Genomic DNA, 18,682 nt, shown 5'->3' on the forward strand with positions numbered 1-18,682 from the left:
CAAACTCGGATAATAGTAAGGTCATGACAATAAATGCGCCAATATTGAAAAACAAACAGAAAGGGCAATTTTATATGAATCCACGCTCGGGCAGGCATCCTGATATATATGAATTAATGAGTTCGTTTTAGAAAACTGATTTAATGAAATGTGTTTAGATACACTCTATATTTACACATCCTTGAAATCTGCTTTCTTGAGATTCAAACCTGAATATAGAAAAACAAAGAGAAGGTGCAGTTTTTATGTGAATCCACTTCTCGGACATCCTCGTTAATGATTTCTTTAGTTCGTTTTAGAAAAGTTATTTAATTCTTAAATCCACTGCATAGACATCTTCGTTCGTGATTTTGTCTATTAGTTTTATTACTTAATTTAATGAAAGGTGTTTCTCATTTATTCTCTATCCATCCGTGAAATATGTTTTTTTTATATTCATATTTTAATATCGAAAAATGAGCAACTTCATTTTCGTTATTCACAAATATCGAAAAGCGAGCGACTTGTTTTTCATTATTCGCCAATATCGGGAAACGAAAAACGTCACACTGCCCTGCCTTTGACGATTCTTTATTCGCTATTCCTTACGTGAATCTTTATTATCTACGACTGACATGGATCTTGATTCTCTGCCGCTGAAATAGATCTTCTTTCCCTACCTTACCTGAATCTTCATTTTCCACCATTGACATGAATCTTTATTTTTTATAACTGACTCAGATCTCCATTCTCACTACGGGCATGGATCTTTATTATTATAATATAAGTGATGATTTATGCTGTGTGAATAAAAACGTTAGGTGAATATGAGCTATGTGTTTATTTAGAAGAAATTAATTTATTTGCAAATTCATAAACAGGTTTATTAGATATACGTCACTTAATCCTACGGAAATAGATGATCTATTTATATTTATAAATATGATCTATTTATAAATGACCCATAACAACATGTTTTCTAAATGATGTAGTAATCAAACTTTAGTGGAAATTTACCAGATCTGACACCAGACGTACATTTCCATATTTAGCTAATTCTTATGTCATTGGGTGTAATTAACTCATCCAATAATTAATAAATCGCTCATCCCAGAATTCAGGGAATATTAAAGAGTAAAATTTGGCTTAGCAAATCAGATTCCATTGTGATTCTGAGAAGGCCATGACACAGTGTTTTCAGAAGCCTAGCCACGCTGGCTAGTCTTAGCGGAGTGGGGTTGAGAGAATGAAAGACTTTGCTTGAGTAAGGGTTACTGGCTTACTTTATTTTTATCCCACGGATGCAATGCGCCACCTCTCACTGCCCAATGTGCCACGTAATAATAATTCGGCCGTGGGGTGGTTTTAAAGCACAGGCACTAGAAGGGATTAAAATAAAACTTCTTACTACTCTTTGACTTATATATTACAGTAATAAGAAGGTGTATCAGCTGACATTTTGTTTTGACTTGATGGCGACATTACGTCTGCTATCATCTCACAATCCTCACTAGTTCTAAAATTATGTAAAATATTATTTTCTAGGCCAATTGTAAACAATACCTATGCGACGTGTTTGTATTTGTTTATTAAGTGGGTCGGAGCTACTTACGACCCTGGGTGTTCTAGAATGAGTTTATAACTTAAAATAACCCACATCAGATTTGAAATCGGATTTGATTTAGTTTAAAGGCTCAATACCACTCTTGTTGTAACTGAATAATATGTCGGCCGTGGGGTGGTTTTAAAGCACAGGCACTAGAAGGGATTAAAATAAAACTTCTTACTACTCTTTGACTTATATATTACAGTAATAAGAAGGTGTATCAGCTGACATTTTGTTTTGACTTGATGGCGACATTACGTCTGCTATCATCTCACAATCCTCACTAGTTCTAACACGTCCCGTCGTTTTTATTGCCAACGAAACTTTATTTGATCATTATACATCTTCCAATGTAATTAAATTGGTCATTTTACAGAGTTATTAATTACAAATCAAACTTTATTTTAATCCGTTCAAGTGCCTGTGTATTAAAGCTATGTATTATTATATCAATCCCAACTGGACTATCACTTAATTCCGGTATAATGGTTTCTAACGGATCTCATTGCACGTCAGATGACCAGGTTGTCGTCAATCTGATTAAAACACAGATCATAATATTTCGTTTTGTTTTTTATAATTCAAAATTTCATTTTTTAGGTAGCAAAGCAGTCTAATTTAACAAGACGCAGTAAGCACATGTTATACAAGCACCCTCGACCCAGATGTCATTTGAGTGAGTGATCAATGCGTCCGTAGGCGATTTTCTTTTGATACAATCTTTGGGAAAATTGCTAAGATAACGAATGTATGGGTATATTTCTTTTTATATACCACGGTGTATGGTACAATGTTATCATAATGTGATTTTTATAATAGTATGCTGCTTCCCGGGGCGTTTTTATGCAATAAAATTTATCTAAGTTTTTTTTTTCTTTTATAAACTCTTAAGTACTTCAAATGTAAAGATAATGCGTAGGTGAATAAAATTCTTGGTAAGTACCACAATACCACAACCAAACAGCACAGTCAGCAAAACACTTGTGCACAAATCCGGTTTACATACATTTGGATAATAAAACATGTAGTCAACAAAATTCTTTGTATTTGTGTGTGAAATAGCTTTATTTTACATCCGCTTCGCTGTAAGACTCTTAAAACATTTATCCTTCTCCTGCATAGAAAAAACACAAACGGTCCTTTTTGTGAATGGCGACAAGTTGTCGAACTGGCCGATACAGTTGTCTGGACAAACGTAGAAGCGTAGTTGTCACGCTCATCGGGTTCCTCGTTACACGTGCCCGTCTTCATTAGCTCAGTCGGAGCAGAACACTAGGATATTAAACGCCATTTCACTTCATTTCGTTACACGTAAGATGTTTTTGTCTGTCGAAGGATTGGCGGTTTGTGTGAACTTACATAAGAATGCATCACTGCCATATCTGAGAGGTAGTTTAACGTAAACGCAATACAAATTAAGTCATTTTGGAATTAGCACATGATGTATCTTTATTTTAACAAATAACTTGTGCATATGGGTATTTATCAATGGGGGCGTCTGGTTGACCAGGAACAGAGGTTTAGCACATGATTAACCTGTCATGTACAAATGAAATGAGGTTTAACGTCCTACTGTTCTGCTAATGGAGACGGGCATACGTCATACAGTGTGCTATGAGGGAAATTTTGCCCGTGCAGCGGTCTACCCTTATATCGAATTCCAACTGTCAAGGGATCTTTTACGTGCACGTCAATGTATACATTGTAGACAGCTGTCCTGCATTATTGACAAGCGGGCGCCACGTTTATTATTTCATAAATAGATGACTAAGTCAAGTGCTAACTGAACCGTGATATGAATAAAAGTTGGCCAGACATTGCTGTGTATCGGAAAAGAAGGCGCGTTATTTCCCTTTCCTTTGCTTGAACTTCTACAACCCTCAATCACACAAAGATAATGCGGCATTTTCAAAATTCATTCTAAAATTATGTAAAATATTATTTTCTAGGCCAATTGTAAACAATACCTATGCGACGTGTTTGTATTTGTTTATTAAGTGGGTCGGAGCTACTTACGACCCTGGGTGTTCTAGAATGAGTTTATAACTTAAAATAACCCACATCAGATTTGAAATCGGATTTGATTTAGTTTAAAGGCTCAATACCACTCTTGTTGTAACTGAATAATATGTCCCAATCTTTATTCTGGTCAACAAATTGCGCTATTTTACAATATTCCAATTAATTGATGATACAAATTTCATCTTAACACACCTAATTTAAAAAATTGGAAAAATTCACCTAAATGATTTGAAAAGCCTGACGAAAAGCTTTTCAAATGTGACTTGGATTTAAAAATATTTTTGAACCCTCTGAACAAGTAAAATAGGATTTAATGGATAATTTACACAAGAGGTAGGACACTAACACATCATTACTTAGAATAAGGCTATTTTTTTATTTTCTGGAGCTGTCAAGCCAGCAAGAGTGTTATTGTCCCTTTAAAGGTGTTGTATAGCTATCTTAAATGGATAATGCGACCTGATAAGACGATTAAAACAAACGACGCAAATACGATACCATTAGGGCATCGATGTTCTTTGACAACAAAGAGTTATCATTCTGACGTCAACAGACAGCTTCACAAAATTTATAGAACGTATAATGACAATGTAATGTGAATGCAATGACCCTCACATTCGTTAATTTTAATCATTTTTATATCGTTATACGTTTTGGTAAACCATCATTTGTATTTAGTATTGCGTGAAACTCGACCGTTATTCTTGAATTGTCATTATAATTTTTTTTAAGGCATCTGTCTTTCGATAAATACTTCTGTACTTGTATCATTTCTTACTTTTATGTTCATCTTGTAAATATAATTATACAATGGTAAAAAAATGACAATAAACTAAATAGGTCAAAAAATATGTGCTCATCCCGCCGATGTACAAACCAAATCTATATAATTTTGTCAAAAAACACTCTCATGCCAGACAAAACTACACTGATAATATCTATTTCAAATATTTATTTCTTAATAAACGTCCACTGTATCCTCTCTGCATCCTCTAGTCATCCTCGCAACTCACATCCGCTCCAGCTGAAAACGGAAAGAGGGAGGAAAGATAAGGTACATGGAACGTCTATACATCGTTAGTAGTTCGGAAATAGAAAGGATGTAAGCGTATGCATCTCGTATATAAAGTTTTCAAAACGGACAAAGCGTTTGTATCTGGGATGTATCTGGTATATTGAAGGATGTCTGGAGTTTGCCTAACCCCTTCGGAGCTGTCATCCACTTCCATCCGCTTTCATCCGATAGGCTTCCGATGAACATCCATTTAACATCCCCGTTACATACTTCCCACGTTCGTTCTTTTCCGTTCTGTTTTCGCAAATTTTCGTCAATTTTGTCCATTTCTGGAGCGGATGAAAACGGACGGAGCCACCTTCGAAAGTTTGCTCGTCCGCTTTGTCCTTTTTGCATACGTTTTGTATCCATCGGCCACTGGGACCGGGCCTTTAAGAACATAATATTATATACGGGGTGAAATATCCGGGTCAAATATAACCAATCCCAAGTCCTGGTACATTTAGTAAACAAGTGAAAGCATTGTAGCATAAAATCGATTGAAGAACGAATAACACATGAATTAGACTTTTAAAAGGAATAAAGGGTGTTAATGTATCGCCACATTTGAGCCTGTGAAAAACGTCACTCTTGTGAGTAAACACATTTCATATAGGTCACAAATACCATCTCCTTAGAGTGTACATCACATACATGTTGGTCCTCCTATTATTATGAAAACTTTACTAAACTTAGTTTGATTAAAGCAATATTCGACCTAAAGATTAAAAACTGGCGAATACGTCAACGTTCAGTGGTACTAAATCGTATTTTCAGTATTTACATTTATATATATATATATATATATGTTGAATTTTTCAAAATTTTTAAATAAGGTGTGTTAAGATGAAATTTGTATCATCAATTAATTGAAATATTCCAAAATAGTACAATTTGTTGACCAGAATAAAGATTGGGACATATTATTCAGTTACAACAAGAGTGGTATTGAGCCTTGAAAGTTTAATTTTAGCTTGGGTTAGATTTTTTTACACCATTGGGACATTCTTTTTAAAAATGAAATGTTAAATTTAATTTTAAATTCTTAGTTTTGCTCCGTACGTCATACAAATTCGAAAGATTGTAATAAAGTATCAACATTCTAACGTATAGAATTACAATTATTTTTTGGCGGTTTTTGTAAATTGTAATATATGTGTATTGTATGTACTTATGTATAAAAAAAAATACTGAAAAAATCTAATAAATATCTGCTTTTTGTTCAATCTATAAAAGCCTACATTTTTACAAAATGTTTTGTTTAGTCAAGTGAAACAAGAAAATTCATATATAAAAAAACCTGAATAGACTAAATGGAACAATAGAACAAGTTCACATTGATGTTGACAATTAATGTGTAAGAAATAAAGATATTTTTTTATGATTCAACCGAAAGAGTTTATATATGCAACATAGATAATAAATATCTACATTCAAGTTAAACCAACTGTATCTATTCATTTTAAGTCTTACATCGAGCTGAATAAAGTATATGACTTATTGTCATTAAAACATCTATAGGTAATAAACAGTTTGTACCTATAATTTTCTACACCAAGTCTATTGCATCCGGATATTTTAAAGCGGGTTAACAATATATTCATTTAAGAGAAACTTAATATCGTAAAATTTATATTCATTTGACGATCGACCTCCTATTTACAAAACTATGGTAGAGGTATTAAGCTCGGTTCATACTACATCCGTATCCATAAACGTATCCGCATCCGTATCCGCGTTTTGCCGTTCAAATAGAAAACGCGAAAACGTCCGGTTTCCAAGGCTGAATTGTCTGTCAGAGATAACATATTGTCATTTGCAATCATGGAGTCTGACAGTGACACAGAGGAAGTCTTTCTTTTGTATTTGTGGACCCAAAGACGAAAGAGAAAAAAGAGAGTAGAGGTCCATGAACTGTTACAAAGAAGAAAGAAATATGGAGAATACCACAACCTGGCGCAAGAATTGTATTTTCATCCGGACAAATTCAGACAATATTTCCTCTGTCTTGTCCATGTTGTGTTCTTCACAAGACAACACAAATCCACAACACACAAGGCCAGGCTTTTCTTGGAATGGATTGAGTTTCTGTTTGGGGAGAACCCTTTCTCTAAAAGTAACTAAAGTATACCAGTACGTATTCACGCACGTATTTACAGATACGGATACGGATGTAGTATGAACGGACCTTAATTGTGACATCACATAATACGTCGATAACAGTAATAACACTTTCCAAGACACGTGTGGTGTTTACATAATAAGGGTTTTCAGTCATGAAGGTCTATAGATGTGTATCACTGTGTTGTACCTTTATAAGGTCACAGCGACACACTTCTATATCTTGGCTAATCGTGAACATTGAACTAATAAATTTGTTTTAATTACAAACACAAAATCAAAGTGTGACTTTAAAGGCAATCAACGCGCACATTACCAGATCTGCTGATCAAATTGTAAGATGTGCCATGACTGATTTCATTCAATAAAAAGGTCTCAAATTTAAAATTTTGATCAAAAGGAAGAGATTCTGGTAATGCTAGAACTAAGATACTAATATGTTCGATCAAAAGGTTAATTAAACCATTAAATGCAGCTTTGTCCAGTAGCGGATTTAAAAGCTGCGCATAGCGGGGCGGGGGGTGGGGCAGAATCTAGGGCGCATAACATTTGTACGGTCTGTCGCCCAACAGCCCTCGCACTAAGTGGTATACTACTAACAGGGTAATTCAACGTAACAGTGAATATGATAGTGATCAGATAGTAAAAGGCAACATAATGGAATCGATGACATAATGGAATCGAGCGCCATAGGCGCGAATAATATTCAGATAGCAACGTATATGTAATATACTGAGCTTTTAATTTTTTAGGCCAGGACCTCTAAGGAGGGGGGCAGGGCCACTCCTTAGAAACGCTTTCTTTGTCCCGAACAGTTAAATACCCCCCCCCCCACCACCACTTCTTATATCGACTCTATCTCAACTGAATTACCAACGATCTACACCCTATGATCCGACTTATTGCCGATTCGTTAAAACAGGGTCATATGCTCTTCATTGCCGACAGGTCCATATATACAGTAAAGCCCAAGAAATACTATGGAATGAACCAGTTTTGTTGAAAGGGGTTACGATGCGAATATGCACGATACATTTAATAATGGCGGTTGCCTGTTGCAACAGTGGTTGAAACCTGTATGGTGGTGGAGGTGTTTAAACTCTACTAACAGAATCTGCTGTATTCGCAGATAATACAAGCAAAGCTAATGCTTCAAGGTAAACATGTAGCTTGTGGTGTTTGGGGTCACAACTCCGGTGAGTTGCTGGCAGGGTACGAAAAAGTTACAGTAAACAATTATTTTTGTACATGCTAGTATTTTTTTCGCTGTGTACTCTGGGGGCTTTGTGTCTTGTTTGTAGCCCCTGGTCTGTCAGATTGCCTTAAAGTTCCTGTGAACAGACTCGGAGGCCTGTTCACTCCAGTGACCAAGTCCCCAGGCTGGTGTTCTGTTCTGAGAAAGTCCGGTGTACGTCTCTCCACAAACTGGTTGATATGGTCAAATATAGTATGAACTTTGGCTTGTTATTATATGAACTTCCGAAAGACTTTATCCCTTGTTTGTAACCATAATCCAACCAAATCACGAATATTCACCAAAACATGGCCGAAAATGTATATTCAAACCCTTTTTTTTATTCGAAACCAAAAGGTCATCAAAATTGCCATGCAAAAGAGGGGGGGGGGGAGAGAAAGCCTATAACTAACTTTTGCACTTTATTCAATTGTATGACACTTGGCACCATTTAAGCTAGTTTCAAATGAGTTTTCTTTAAATTTTTCCATCTGTCTTAGTTTAGAATAATATATATAAAAAGTTTTAATAATAAATCATACAAAATACAACCCAAAATAACACATTTCACAATTAAATACTGATTTGGAATGTTATAAAACTTGGTAAAAGCATTTAAAAAAACGAAAAATATAACATTCAACAATAGTACATAGAAGCATCATGGCAGCAAACTATAATGTTCACACAAATATTCGAAATCCAATAGCTTTTTAATTGATGCTTGTCAGTTAAAAAAATGGAATTTGATATGGTTTGAACTTTGATGAATATTTTGTGAAAAATTTACCACTATTAATTCAATGGAATTTGGTATGTTTTGAATATTCTGTGAAGAATTTACCACTATTAATTCAATGAAATCAATATTAAATAAAATACAAAACAGTTAAACCAAAATATAATTTGAAATATTGATCATTTTAGGAGATCAGAATATTCAAATCAGCATTGGACTACATTACAATTAATGATATGACGTGATATGGCAAGTAAAGCATACATTTGAATTGATATATGAAAATGAAAATGAAAAAAAGAAAATAAGACATATATAATATGAATATTCATGATACAATATATTTGTAATGTGAAAGATAGGTTGCCAAGCAACGAAACAAACGCTAAAAAAACACTGTGTTGTGTATAAATTTAACGTCAATCAGATATTAATTTTAGCATCTAGAGTGTCCACAAGGTATTTCAAAGTGATCAAAGGGCATAACTCTGGTAGTAATTATCAGAAATTGTTGAAAATCAATAGGATTCTTCTTTGTCTTATGACCTTAAACACTGTGTATAAATTTAAAGTCAATTTAAAGAAAATCACTAGGCTTCTTCGTCTCATGACCTTAAACACTGTGTATAAATTTAAAAACAATCAGATATTAACTTTAGCCTCTAGAGCGTCAACAAGCAATTGTGGACGTCGGACCGACGGACCGACGTACAGAGACAATATACGACCACATTTCAATGTGGGCGTATAAAAACTAGATAACGTAAAGGCAATTTGCGGAAAATTTCATTCAAATTGATCCACTATGAACCGAGAACTAAGCGAATAAAATTTCTGCCCAGCCTCGGTCATCATTACTAAAGTCAGTACGTTAAACAGCATAGTCTTGATTATCCATTTAATCGTTTAATCGAGAAGGAAAGTTAGGCAGTAAATCGGATCACAATCCACTTAAGATCGCAGGCTAGCGATGCCATCTAGAGTTGATTATGGTCTGGATAAATTAATTAATGTCTAATTAATAATTTAGGTAACATTTCAGGCCTAAAGAAACACCTTCAATAGACAGTTTTAGCTCTTGCATAATGTATGTTTAACTTTAGCCTCTAGAACGTCCACAAGATTGATCAAGGACCATAGCTCTGGCAGTAATTAACAGAAAATGTTGAAAATCAATAGGCTTTTTTGTCTCATGATCTTAAACAATGTGTATAAATTTAAAGTCAATCGGATATTAACTTTAACCGGTAGAGTTTTTTTTAGAGTGATCAAGATCCATAACTCTGGATGTAATTATCGGATGGACCAAAGGTCGCAACGACAATATACGACCACATTTCAATGTGGATGTATGAAAAGGCATGATATATTATGATTACATTTAGAACCAGTCTTAATACAATAAGTTTTCCTTATCTATTTCACTAGAATGTAATCTAGTGAGCAAATGGTGTTCCAGCAACTGATCTGAGTGCCTCTTCCAACTCAAAGCAACTAGTTCCAGTTTAACTTTCTGATATCCACAACAACTAGTTGCCATTGACATGAGCGCTCTTACATGTCTGGAAATAACATCACATGATAAGAGACATGTGTCATGTGACTTTATAAACAGGCAAAGCGAACGAAGGCATCCACTTTTCAAATGTCAACAATTATGTAGTAATAGAATTGTGGCAAGACAGACCATGCCTTTGAGGGGCTTCTTCTAAGGTATTTACCATTTAAATAAATCAACAGTCATGTGTTTAGTGTAATTGCCATCAGTTTCAAGTTAACACTGGCGCTCCGAATTCAGATGTCCTCGGTTGCTGATTTGATGACATAAGCACACTTGCAACAAGAATGTTGCAAAGTCGGCATAAGCCCCACTTAACCAACGCATACCAATTAATGATCTTCAAAATGGCTATAACCCATGGTCGTCGCTTAAGACCCCTCAATAATTTGCAAATATGTGTTCACTAGTATAAAAAATGTCGGAACCCCATATTGAATCGCTATGAATTTCATTCATTTATAACCCTGAAACCTGAGAGAGAGAAATGGGATTTAATATCAACTTGACACAAACTACGTCATTTCGGGACTAACATATCATTCAATTTTATTTCAATAATTCGCTTGTGCGTAGGGGTCTTTAACAGTGGGAGGAAACCAGAGGACCCGCAGAAAACCCACAAAGTTGGACAGGCGACCCTACTCCTTGTCACATACAACCGGGGAATCGAAACCACGCCAATTGGCTCAATGACAGACCTTATGATACAGCATGCACATGCTAACCATTCCGCCATCCAACCCCCCTACCCTGAAACCACTCAGATTCATCTCCACATGCTTTCCCATATGGTAATTCACTACAATATTAATAAGCACAGTGTGATAACTCATAATGTAACTTTTAAAAAACTGCTTTTTAAAGATTTTATGCAGTTAAAATAGCATATTTTGTTATAAAAAAATCTAATTTTCTTAATAAAGTTAATATGATCGAAATGCTCACTTCAAACAAATTATGTCAGATGTTAATCTGGTACAAGTAACATATAAAAATAACTAAAACTCAACTGACATTGAATTTTAATAAAACTAGTTCAAAAGGAATGTAATGTTTTGTGTTGTCTATGGCATTATTTATAAGTTATATCATCTGATGAAATGTGAATCAAATAAAATGAATAATACAACCTAGACACATATAAACTGTGAAGACCTGTGTTGAACAGAGACTTACAGTTACAGGTAATTACAAATTATTTAATAATAAACTTACTGGCATTACAAATTATTTAATAATAAACTTACTGGTATTACAAATTATTTAATAATAAACTTACTGGTATTACAAATTATTTAATAATAAACTTATAGGTAATTAGTAAATTACAAATTATTTAATAATAAACTTACTGTTAATTACAAATTATTTGATAAAAGACTTACTGGTAGGCCTAATAACAAATTGAAATTATTTACTAAACGATCTAGACTATTATTCAATAATAGACATACTGGTAAAAAATTACTTAATTATATATATTTACTGGTAAACAAATTATTTAATAATAGATTTACATTGTACTTGTAAACAAATTATTTAATAATAGATTTACTGGTAATAAAACAAATTATTCAATAACAGTCTAACTGGTAACAGATTTACTGGTAATAACAAATTGAAATTAATCACTAAAAGTTCTGGATTTACTGGTTACAAATTACTTACTGGTAACAATTTACTTTAATATAATCCTACTGGTAATTACAAATTATTTAATAACAGTTTTAATTTGTGATTCTAGTTATTGTTAGTAACACTATCAAACAGTAAAAATGTTACAAGTAAACTGGTGTTATATGAATTTTTTTTTTAAAGAAAACACAATTGCACCAGTTTCAATTCTTACATACATTGCATGTATTATCTACAAATTACAATTCATCTTTTTTAGAGTCAACTGTTTTATTTGATCTCTCAGACGCATTTAGATTCTTTTCTTTTAATTCTTGTTCTTCTCTAGCTTTCTGTTCACAATAACCCGACATTAATGCTTCTGCTGCTTTAACACCAGAATTATAAGCTCCATGCAACGCTCCTACTCCATCAAGTGTTGTATACTCGCCTGCAAAATAAATACCTGGACATACAGGCAGATCAAACACATCCCATAATTCTCTTGTATTTCCCACAGAAGGATAGACACCAGAGCCACCTATGTGTAATGACTTTAACCAATCAGACCGCAAAAAGTTTGTAACATTACGCTGGTGAACTACATCGTCTCCAAATAATTTTTTTAACCGATTTAGTGCGATGTCTGTAAGAGTTTCGTCAGTCATCGAATAAAATTTGTCCACAGCATGGTGACCTATTAACCCAGCTAAATACGCTTTATTGTTCACTTTGTTCAAATTGATCCAAGTTGTTAAAACTCCTGCATCCGAACTATGCTCTGGGGTCATAACAAACATTCCTTTATCTTGGGGCCAAAACATCTCGTCAAATTCAATAACAATTCTTTCGGACTGCCTAAATTTTAATTGATGAAAAGTCTTATAAAATGCTTTAGGAAGAGGCGGCTCAAAAAGTAACGAGTCATTCTGTAAAACTGTCAATGGAACGGCCATTATAACAGCATCAACAGATATCTGACGTCCGTCACGAAACCTGACAAGAATTTGCTTACGCTTGTCGTCCACTTTAATTTGTCGCACAATGTGTCGAAGATTTATATCAAGAGGTGCTTCAGCTTCAAATCCACCTACTATTCTATCAACAAGCTCTGCCAGCCCAAATTTTACAATTGTATCAAAACCAAAATCTAACTGATCTGGAGCATAAAGAAGAGCTGAATAATCATTGATATTGTATGAAGGTAGGGCCTTTATTATTAAAGAAGCTAAACTGTTCTCCTCTAAACCTTGTTCAACAATTTCCTGGTTAACTGCATCACGCACAGAAATATCTTTCCCTTTTCGTTTCGCTTTCTCTATCGCTCCTAGCATTAGTTCTTTAGCTTTTCTCATTGCTTCCATTAGATCAGGACCTTGATGCGTCTTGCTGTTGCCTGATGTATAAAATTCAAGAGATCCAATGGAATCTTTTTCAATTTCAAACCTTTTAACCAATTCTATCAGTGGGTTATCTTTAATTTTAGAATTGAGAAACATTGCTCCTAAATCTGCTTCAATCTCTTTGGAGTTTGCAGACAGATTTCTTTTAGTCCAGACTCGGCCACCATAGCGCTCTCTTTTAGCCTCGTAAACCTGGACTAAGAAGCGATTCAGTCTGTCATTAGATAATACACGAGCGGCAGCTAGTCCAGCTACACCACCGCCTATCACAGCTACATTTGTGTGTCTGCCTACTGCCACATTTAAAAGTGATAGAATAGCAAACATCACCATGCCAAGATATCCTTGTGTTTCCATAATGTGGTTAAAATAAAATCTTGGTAAGCAGAAAATAAAATCTTGGTAAGCAGAAAACAAGGATAATTCAATCACCAGTTTAAAAGTTTTACAAATCTGAAATAATATAGAAAAGTGTTAGATTTACAATGTAACAACTAAGACATTATTCTGTAATATCAATCAATCTTTCATCCAACTTGAATTATTGCTGTTTTTTTTTTTCCTTCTAGAGTTCTAGTTCGACTATTATATAGATATCAATGCACCAATAGGGTTTAAAGTCTTGTTCGCATAATACATTGGTCATCTTGAGACTAACTTAGGGTATGTTTTATTTCAATGGTTATATGTGCAATGGAGCGGGCAGAGCACACAGCATGGCGTAGGTCTACATAAGCCCATCTTCATTATCTCGGGCAGTGCCGAAAAAAGGACCTTAAAAAAACCTATTTCACTTCCAACCTCTTGTCCAAACACTGGAGTCGAGAAAAGTGGTAGGCCCTGCATTATATAATACTGATATTCCAAAACGAAATAGTTTTTAGTCTTACTGGATGGATGTGTCATGTAAGAATGTATAGCCATAAGCCTATAGAGTATTAATAAAAATGACAAATATTTAAATAATAGTATCATTAGTATTATTAGTAATATTATTATATCTATCTTAGTACTATAGTTAAGTTGTTCTCTAGCTGTGTCCCAAAGCGTGAGAAGGACAACAGTCCGGCACACCCGTTTAATAGTTCCCTGCTTTCACTGAAAGGCGGGGAGCAAAATATATAAACCTTAGTGCACCATTATATCAGAAGAGACTTGTCTACGATATCACCTTAGGTGGAAGTGGACGTAAAACACCAGAAACGAACGAACGATTATATCAGAAGATAGTAATTTCTGGACTTTAAAAATAAATTTAGCGGTCAATGGGTAATAACTCTCTTTATAGTCGCGTTTATCAAGGCTTTTTTCAACTGAAGTAGAGTTGCCTCCCTCTAACTAAAGTATACCGAAATTTTTACACCACAGTGACCCATTTCTCCGAATAAAACCACAGAACTGTTAAATTATTTCTATGATATATCATAAAGCTTCATAAATGTGAAGTAAAATTTTATAACGACCCCAAGATATATCTAGCTGTATATGTATTTTTATAGTTTCATGAAATCAGAAATAGCATAGGCATCACATGGTGAAAATTTTATGTAAATCGAATAATATTTGCTACTTTTATAGACCAAAATCCTTGAAAAGTGACTTGTAGAAAATCGTCTATTTCTCTGCAACCGTACAAGTTAGAAACCATTTTTTGGTATTTGTATGATCGCGTGGGTTCATTCTATTTGTTGATTGGAATCAAATATCATAATTTTAAAAACAATACAAATCAGACTCATTTGAATAAAATATCTGTTTTGAAGGCTAAAAATACAGTTTTTGCCACAATGACGTTATTTCCGGTAACAGTAAAAGTGTTAAATTACTTGTATGAAATCGTAAATGGCATTAGGTATCACACACGGGGAATTTTATGAACAAGTTAGAAACCATTTTATGATATCTATATGATCGTTTGGGTTCATTCTATTAGTTGATTGGAATCAAATATCAAAATCTTAAACAAACAACAAATACGACTCATTTGAATAAATTATTTGTTTTGAAGGTTATAAATACAATTTTTGCCCAAATTACGTCATTTCCGGTGACATTGAAAATGTTAAATTGGTTTGACCTTGTTCAAATTGACATTACGCATCAAATGGCATCAAATGGTGACACTTTTATTAAAATCGAATAATTATTGACTCTTATACAGGCAAACTAGCGTAAAAAGTGACTCATACAAAATTGCCCATTTCTCGGCAACTGTTCATATTACAAATTAATTTTCACATACATTCTCTTCGTATGGATTATTGCTACTAGTTTATGAAAGTTGCGAAGAAATATTTTAAAATATGAAAAGCCTGAATGGGTTGTGAATAGCTCATTTTTTCACCTCTTTTCACCTTTAAATCGAAATGATCCGAAAACGAAATAAAAATTAAAAAAACTGAGCGCGATGATTTCTGCGCATTAACAGGGCAAACCCTTTCAGTCATACCAGATTTGAAAAAAATAATATTTGCTTTCAAAAAGTGGTACCGAACTCTCAAAATTGCAGTTTTTGCTAAATTTATGTTACTTCCGTTGCCTAAAGGAAAATGTACCGGTAACAAAAAAAAAATGACATTTTGAACCGCGGAACATATGAACTTTGTTTTATACAAATCGAACAATAAATAATTAATCCAGGACTGAAAAACTGAATTAGCCAATGGGGGCCAAGGAAAAATACGGTGACAAAGAATGTTGACATTTTTTGTCAAATCAGATGACCCTTTAACCCTTGGTAAACTACCACATAAAAATATTCATTAATAAAAAAGTTTTTTGTAAAAAGTTAAATTTTCAAAATTTGGCGCCTAATATCTCCGAAGATTCGTCAAAATAAAAAAATCCAAAGAACGTTAGCTATGTGCCTTGTCTCTGGCTATGTCAAAATGTATCAAATATTACAATCCGACAATTATTGATAACATTACGGCAAAATATCGAAAAACAACAACTTCGGTGATTTCGGACATTTCGCATTGTCGCAGAACGTTGGAAATAGCTTTAAAATTTAAGTCAAACCCATTTTCCCAGTAAAACCGAAGACATCGAATCGATCCGACAAGTAGTTTCTGAGATATGCTCAAATGGAAAAATAATAATAATAATAAGAAGAAGAATAACTAGAACTGCGAAGCAGTAATGACGGGTTTCACTGGTGCCACGTTACCATTGAACTTATGTCACTTTTGGTGCCATGTTACCCTTGAACTCATCGCTTCCAGTACCAATGGAACCGATAAATAGATATGCACAAACTTTGCACGCATCAAATAAAATGGAAGCAGAATCAACCAAATCCAGCAATGTCAATTCATTTTATACATGTGTTACATGTAAGTGATCCTGACAAAATTACATTACTTCCGGTGATAATGAAAAAGTTCAATTAGTTTTATGAAATCAGAAATGGCATAAGGCATCACATGGTGAAAATTTTATCTAAATCGAATAATAATTGCCACTTTTATAGACCAAAAACCTTTAAAAGTGACTTGTAGAAAATCGTATATTTCTTTGCAACCGTACAAGTTAGAAACCATATTTTGGTATCTGTATGATCGTTTGGGTTCAATCTATGCGTTGACTGGAATCAAATATCATAATTTTAAATACTTTACAAATCAGACGCATTTGAATAAAATATATGCTTTGGAGGCTAAAAATACAGTTTTCGCCAAAATGACGTTACTTCCGGTGATAATGAAAATATTAAATTACTTGTATGAAATCGTAAATGGCATTAGGTATCACACAGTGAAGATTTTGTGAAAATCGAATAATAATTGACACTTTTATGGACCAAAAACCTTGAAAAGTGACCTGTTGAAAATCGCCTATTTCTCCGCAACTGAACAAGTTAGAAACCATTTTATTATATCTATATGATCCCATGGGTTCATTCTATTAGTTGATTGGAATCAAATATCCAAATTTTAAATAAATAACAAATACGACTCACCTGAATAAATTATTTGTTTCGAAAGCTATAAATATAGATTTTGCCCAAATTACGTCATTTCCGATGATATTGAAAATGTTAAATTGAGTTGAACTAGTCACAATTGACATTACGCATCAAATGGTATCACTTTTATGATAATCCAATAATAATTCACTCTTTTACAGGCAAAATAGCGTAAAAAGTGACACTTGCAAAATTGACCATTTCTCGGCAACTGCTCATATTACAAACTAATTTTGAGATAGATTCTCTTCGTATGAATTAATGCTACAAGTTTATGAAAGTCAAAAAGAAATATTTAAAAATATGAAACGCCTGAATGGGTTGTAAATAGCTCAATTTTACACCGTTTTTCACCTTTAAACCGAAATGGCGCAAAAATGAAATCGAAATTAAAAAAACGGCTTCCGACTTTTTTTGCCCCTTTACATGGCGCAACTTCTTTCTTTTTACTTATTTTAAAAAAATAATATTTGCTTTCGAAAAGACGTACCTAACCGCCAAAATTGTAGTTTTGGTCAAAATTACGTCATTTCCGCTGCTGACAGAAAGCTTTATTGGTAATAAAAAAGTTGAGACTTTGCACCATTGAGCATATGAACTTTGTTTTATACAAATCGAGCAATAAATAATTAACCTAGAACCCATAAACTGAATTAGCCAATAGCGGCCAAGGTGAATTATCGATACAAAATTTTTTCATATTTTTGCTCAAATTACATGACCCTTTAATTATAGGTAGAGCACCATAAAAAAATATTAATAAATAAAAAAGTTTTTTGTCAAAATTTAAATTTTCAAAATTTGGCGCCTAATATCTTCGAAGATTAATCGAAAATCAAAGATCTAAACAATCGTAGCTATTTGCCGTGTCTCAGGCTATGTCAAAATGTCTCAAATGTTAAAATCCGACAATTATTGTTAATATTACGGCAATATTTCAAAAAACGACAACTTCGGTGATTTCGGACATTTCGCATTGTCACAAAAAGTTCGAAATAGCTTTAATCTCTAAGTCACACCCACTTTCCCAGTAAAACCGAAGACATCGAGTTGATCCGACAAATAGTTTCTGAGATATGCTAAGTGGAAAAAAAAAATAATAATAAGAAGAACTAGAACTGCGATGCAGTAATGACGGGTTTCACCGGTGCCACGTTACCCTAAACATATGTCACTTCCGGTACCAATGAAACCATTAAACAGGTTTCCACCTCATCATTGCACACATCAAATAACATGGACGCCGAATCAACCAAATCCAGCAATATCAATTCATTTTATATATTTGTTACATGTAAGTGTATAGTACTTCCGGTGATAATGAAAATATTCAATTAGTTTTATGAAATCAGAAATGGCATAAGGCATCACATGGTGAAAAT

General features: G+C 33.7%; 1 protein-coding gene across 2 annotated transcripts; it reads right to left on the reverse strand.

Annotated features, from left to right (window-relative positions):
- Positions 1-11,902: 11,902 nt before the first annotated feature.
- On the reverse strand, positions 11,903-14,597 carry LOC126821286 (uncharacterized). 2 transcript variants are annotated; one of them, XM_050549691.2, is made up of 2 exons: positions 14,505-14,597; positions 11,903-13,786 (listed from the first exon to the last, which is right to left on the reverse strand). In XM_050549691.2, the coding sequence occupies exon 2, from the start codon at positions 13,688-13,690 to the stop codon at positions 12,191-12,193; it is 1,500 nt and encodes a 499-aa protein (XP_050405648.1). In that variant the 5' UTR covers positions 13,691-13,786; positions 14,505-14,597; the 3' UTR covers positions 11,903-12,190. The 2 variants fall into 2 exon arrangements, with proteins under 2 accessions (XP_050405648.1, XP_050405647.1); XM_050549690.2 differs by having other exon boundaries at positions 14,461-14,593.
- Positions 14,598-18,682: the final 4,085 nt, after the last annotated feature.

The sequence above is a fragment of the Patella vulgata genome, chromosome 5, assembly GCF_932274485.2.
Source record: "Patella vulgata chromosome 5, xgPatVulg1.2, whole genome shotgun sequence".
Lineage (NCBI taxonomy): Eukaryota > Metazoa > Mollusca > Gastropoda > Patellidae > Patella > Patella vulgata.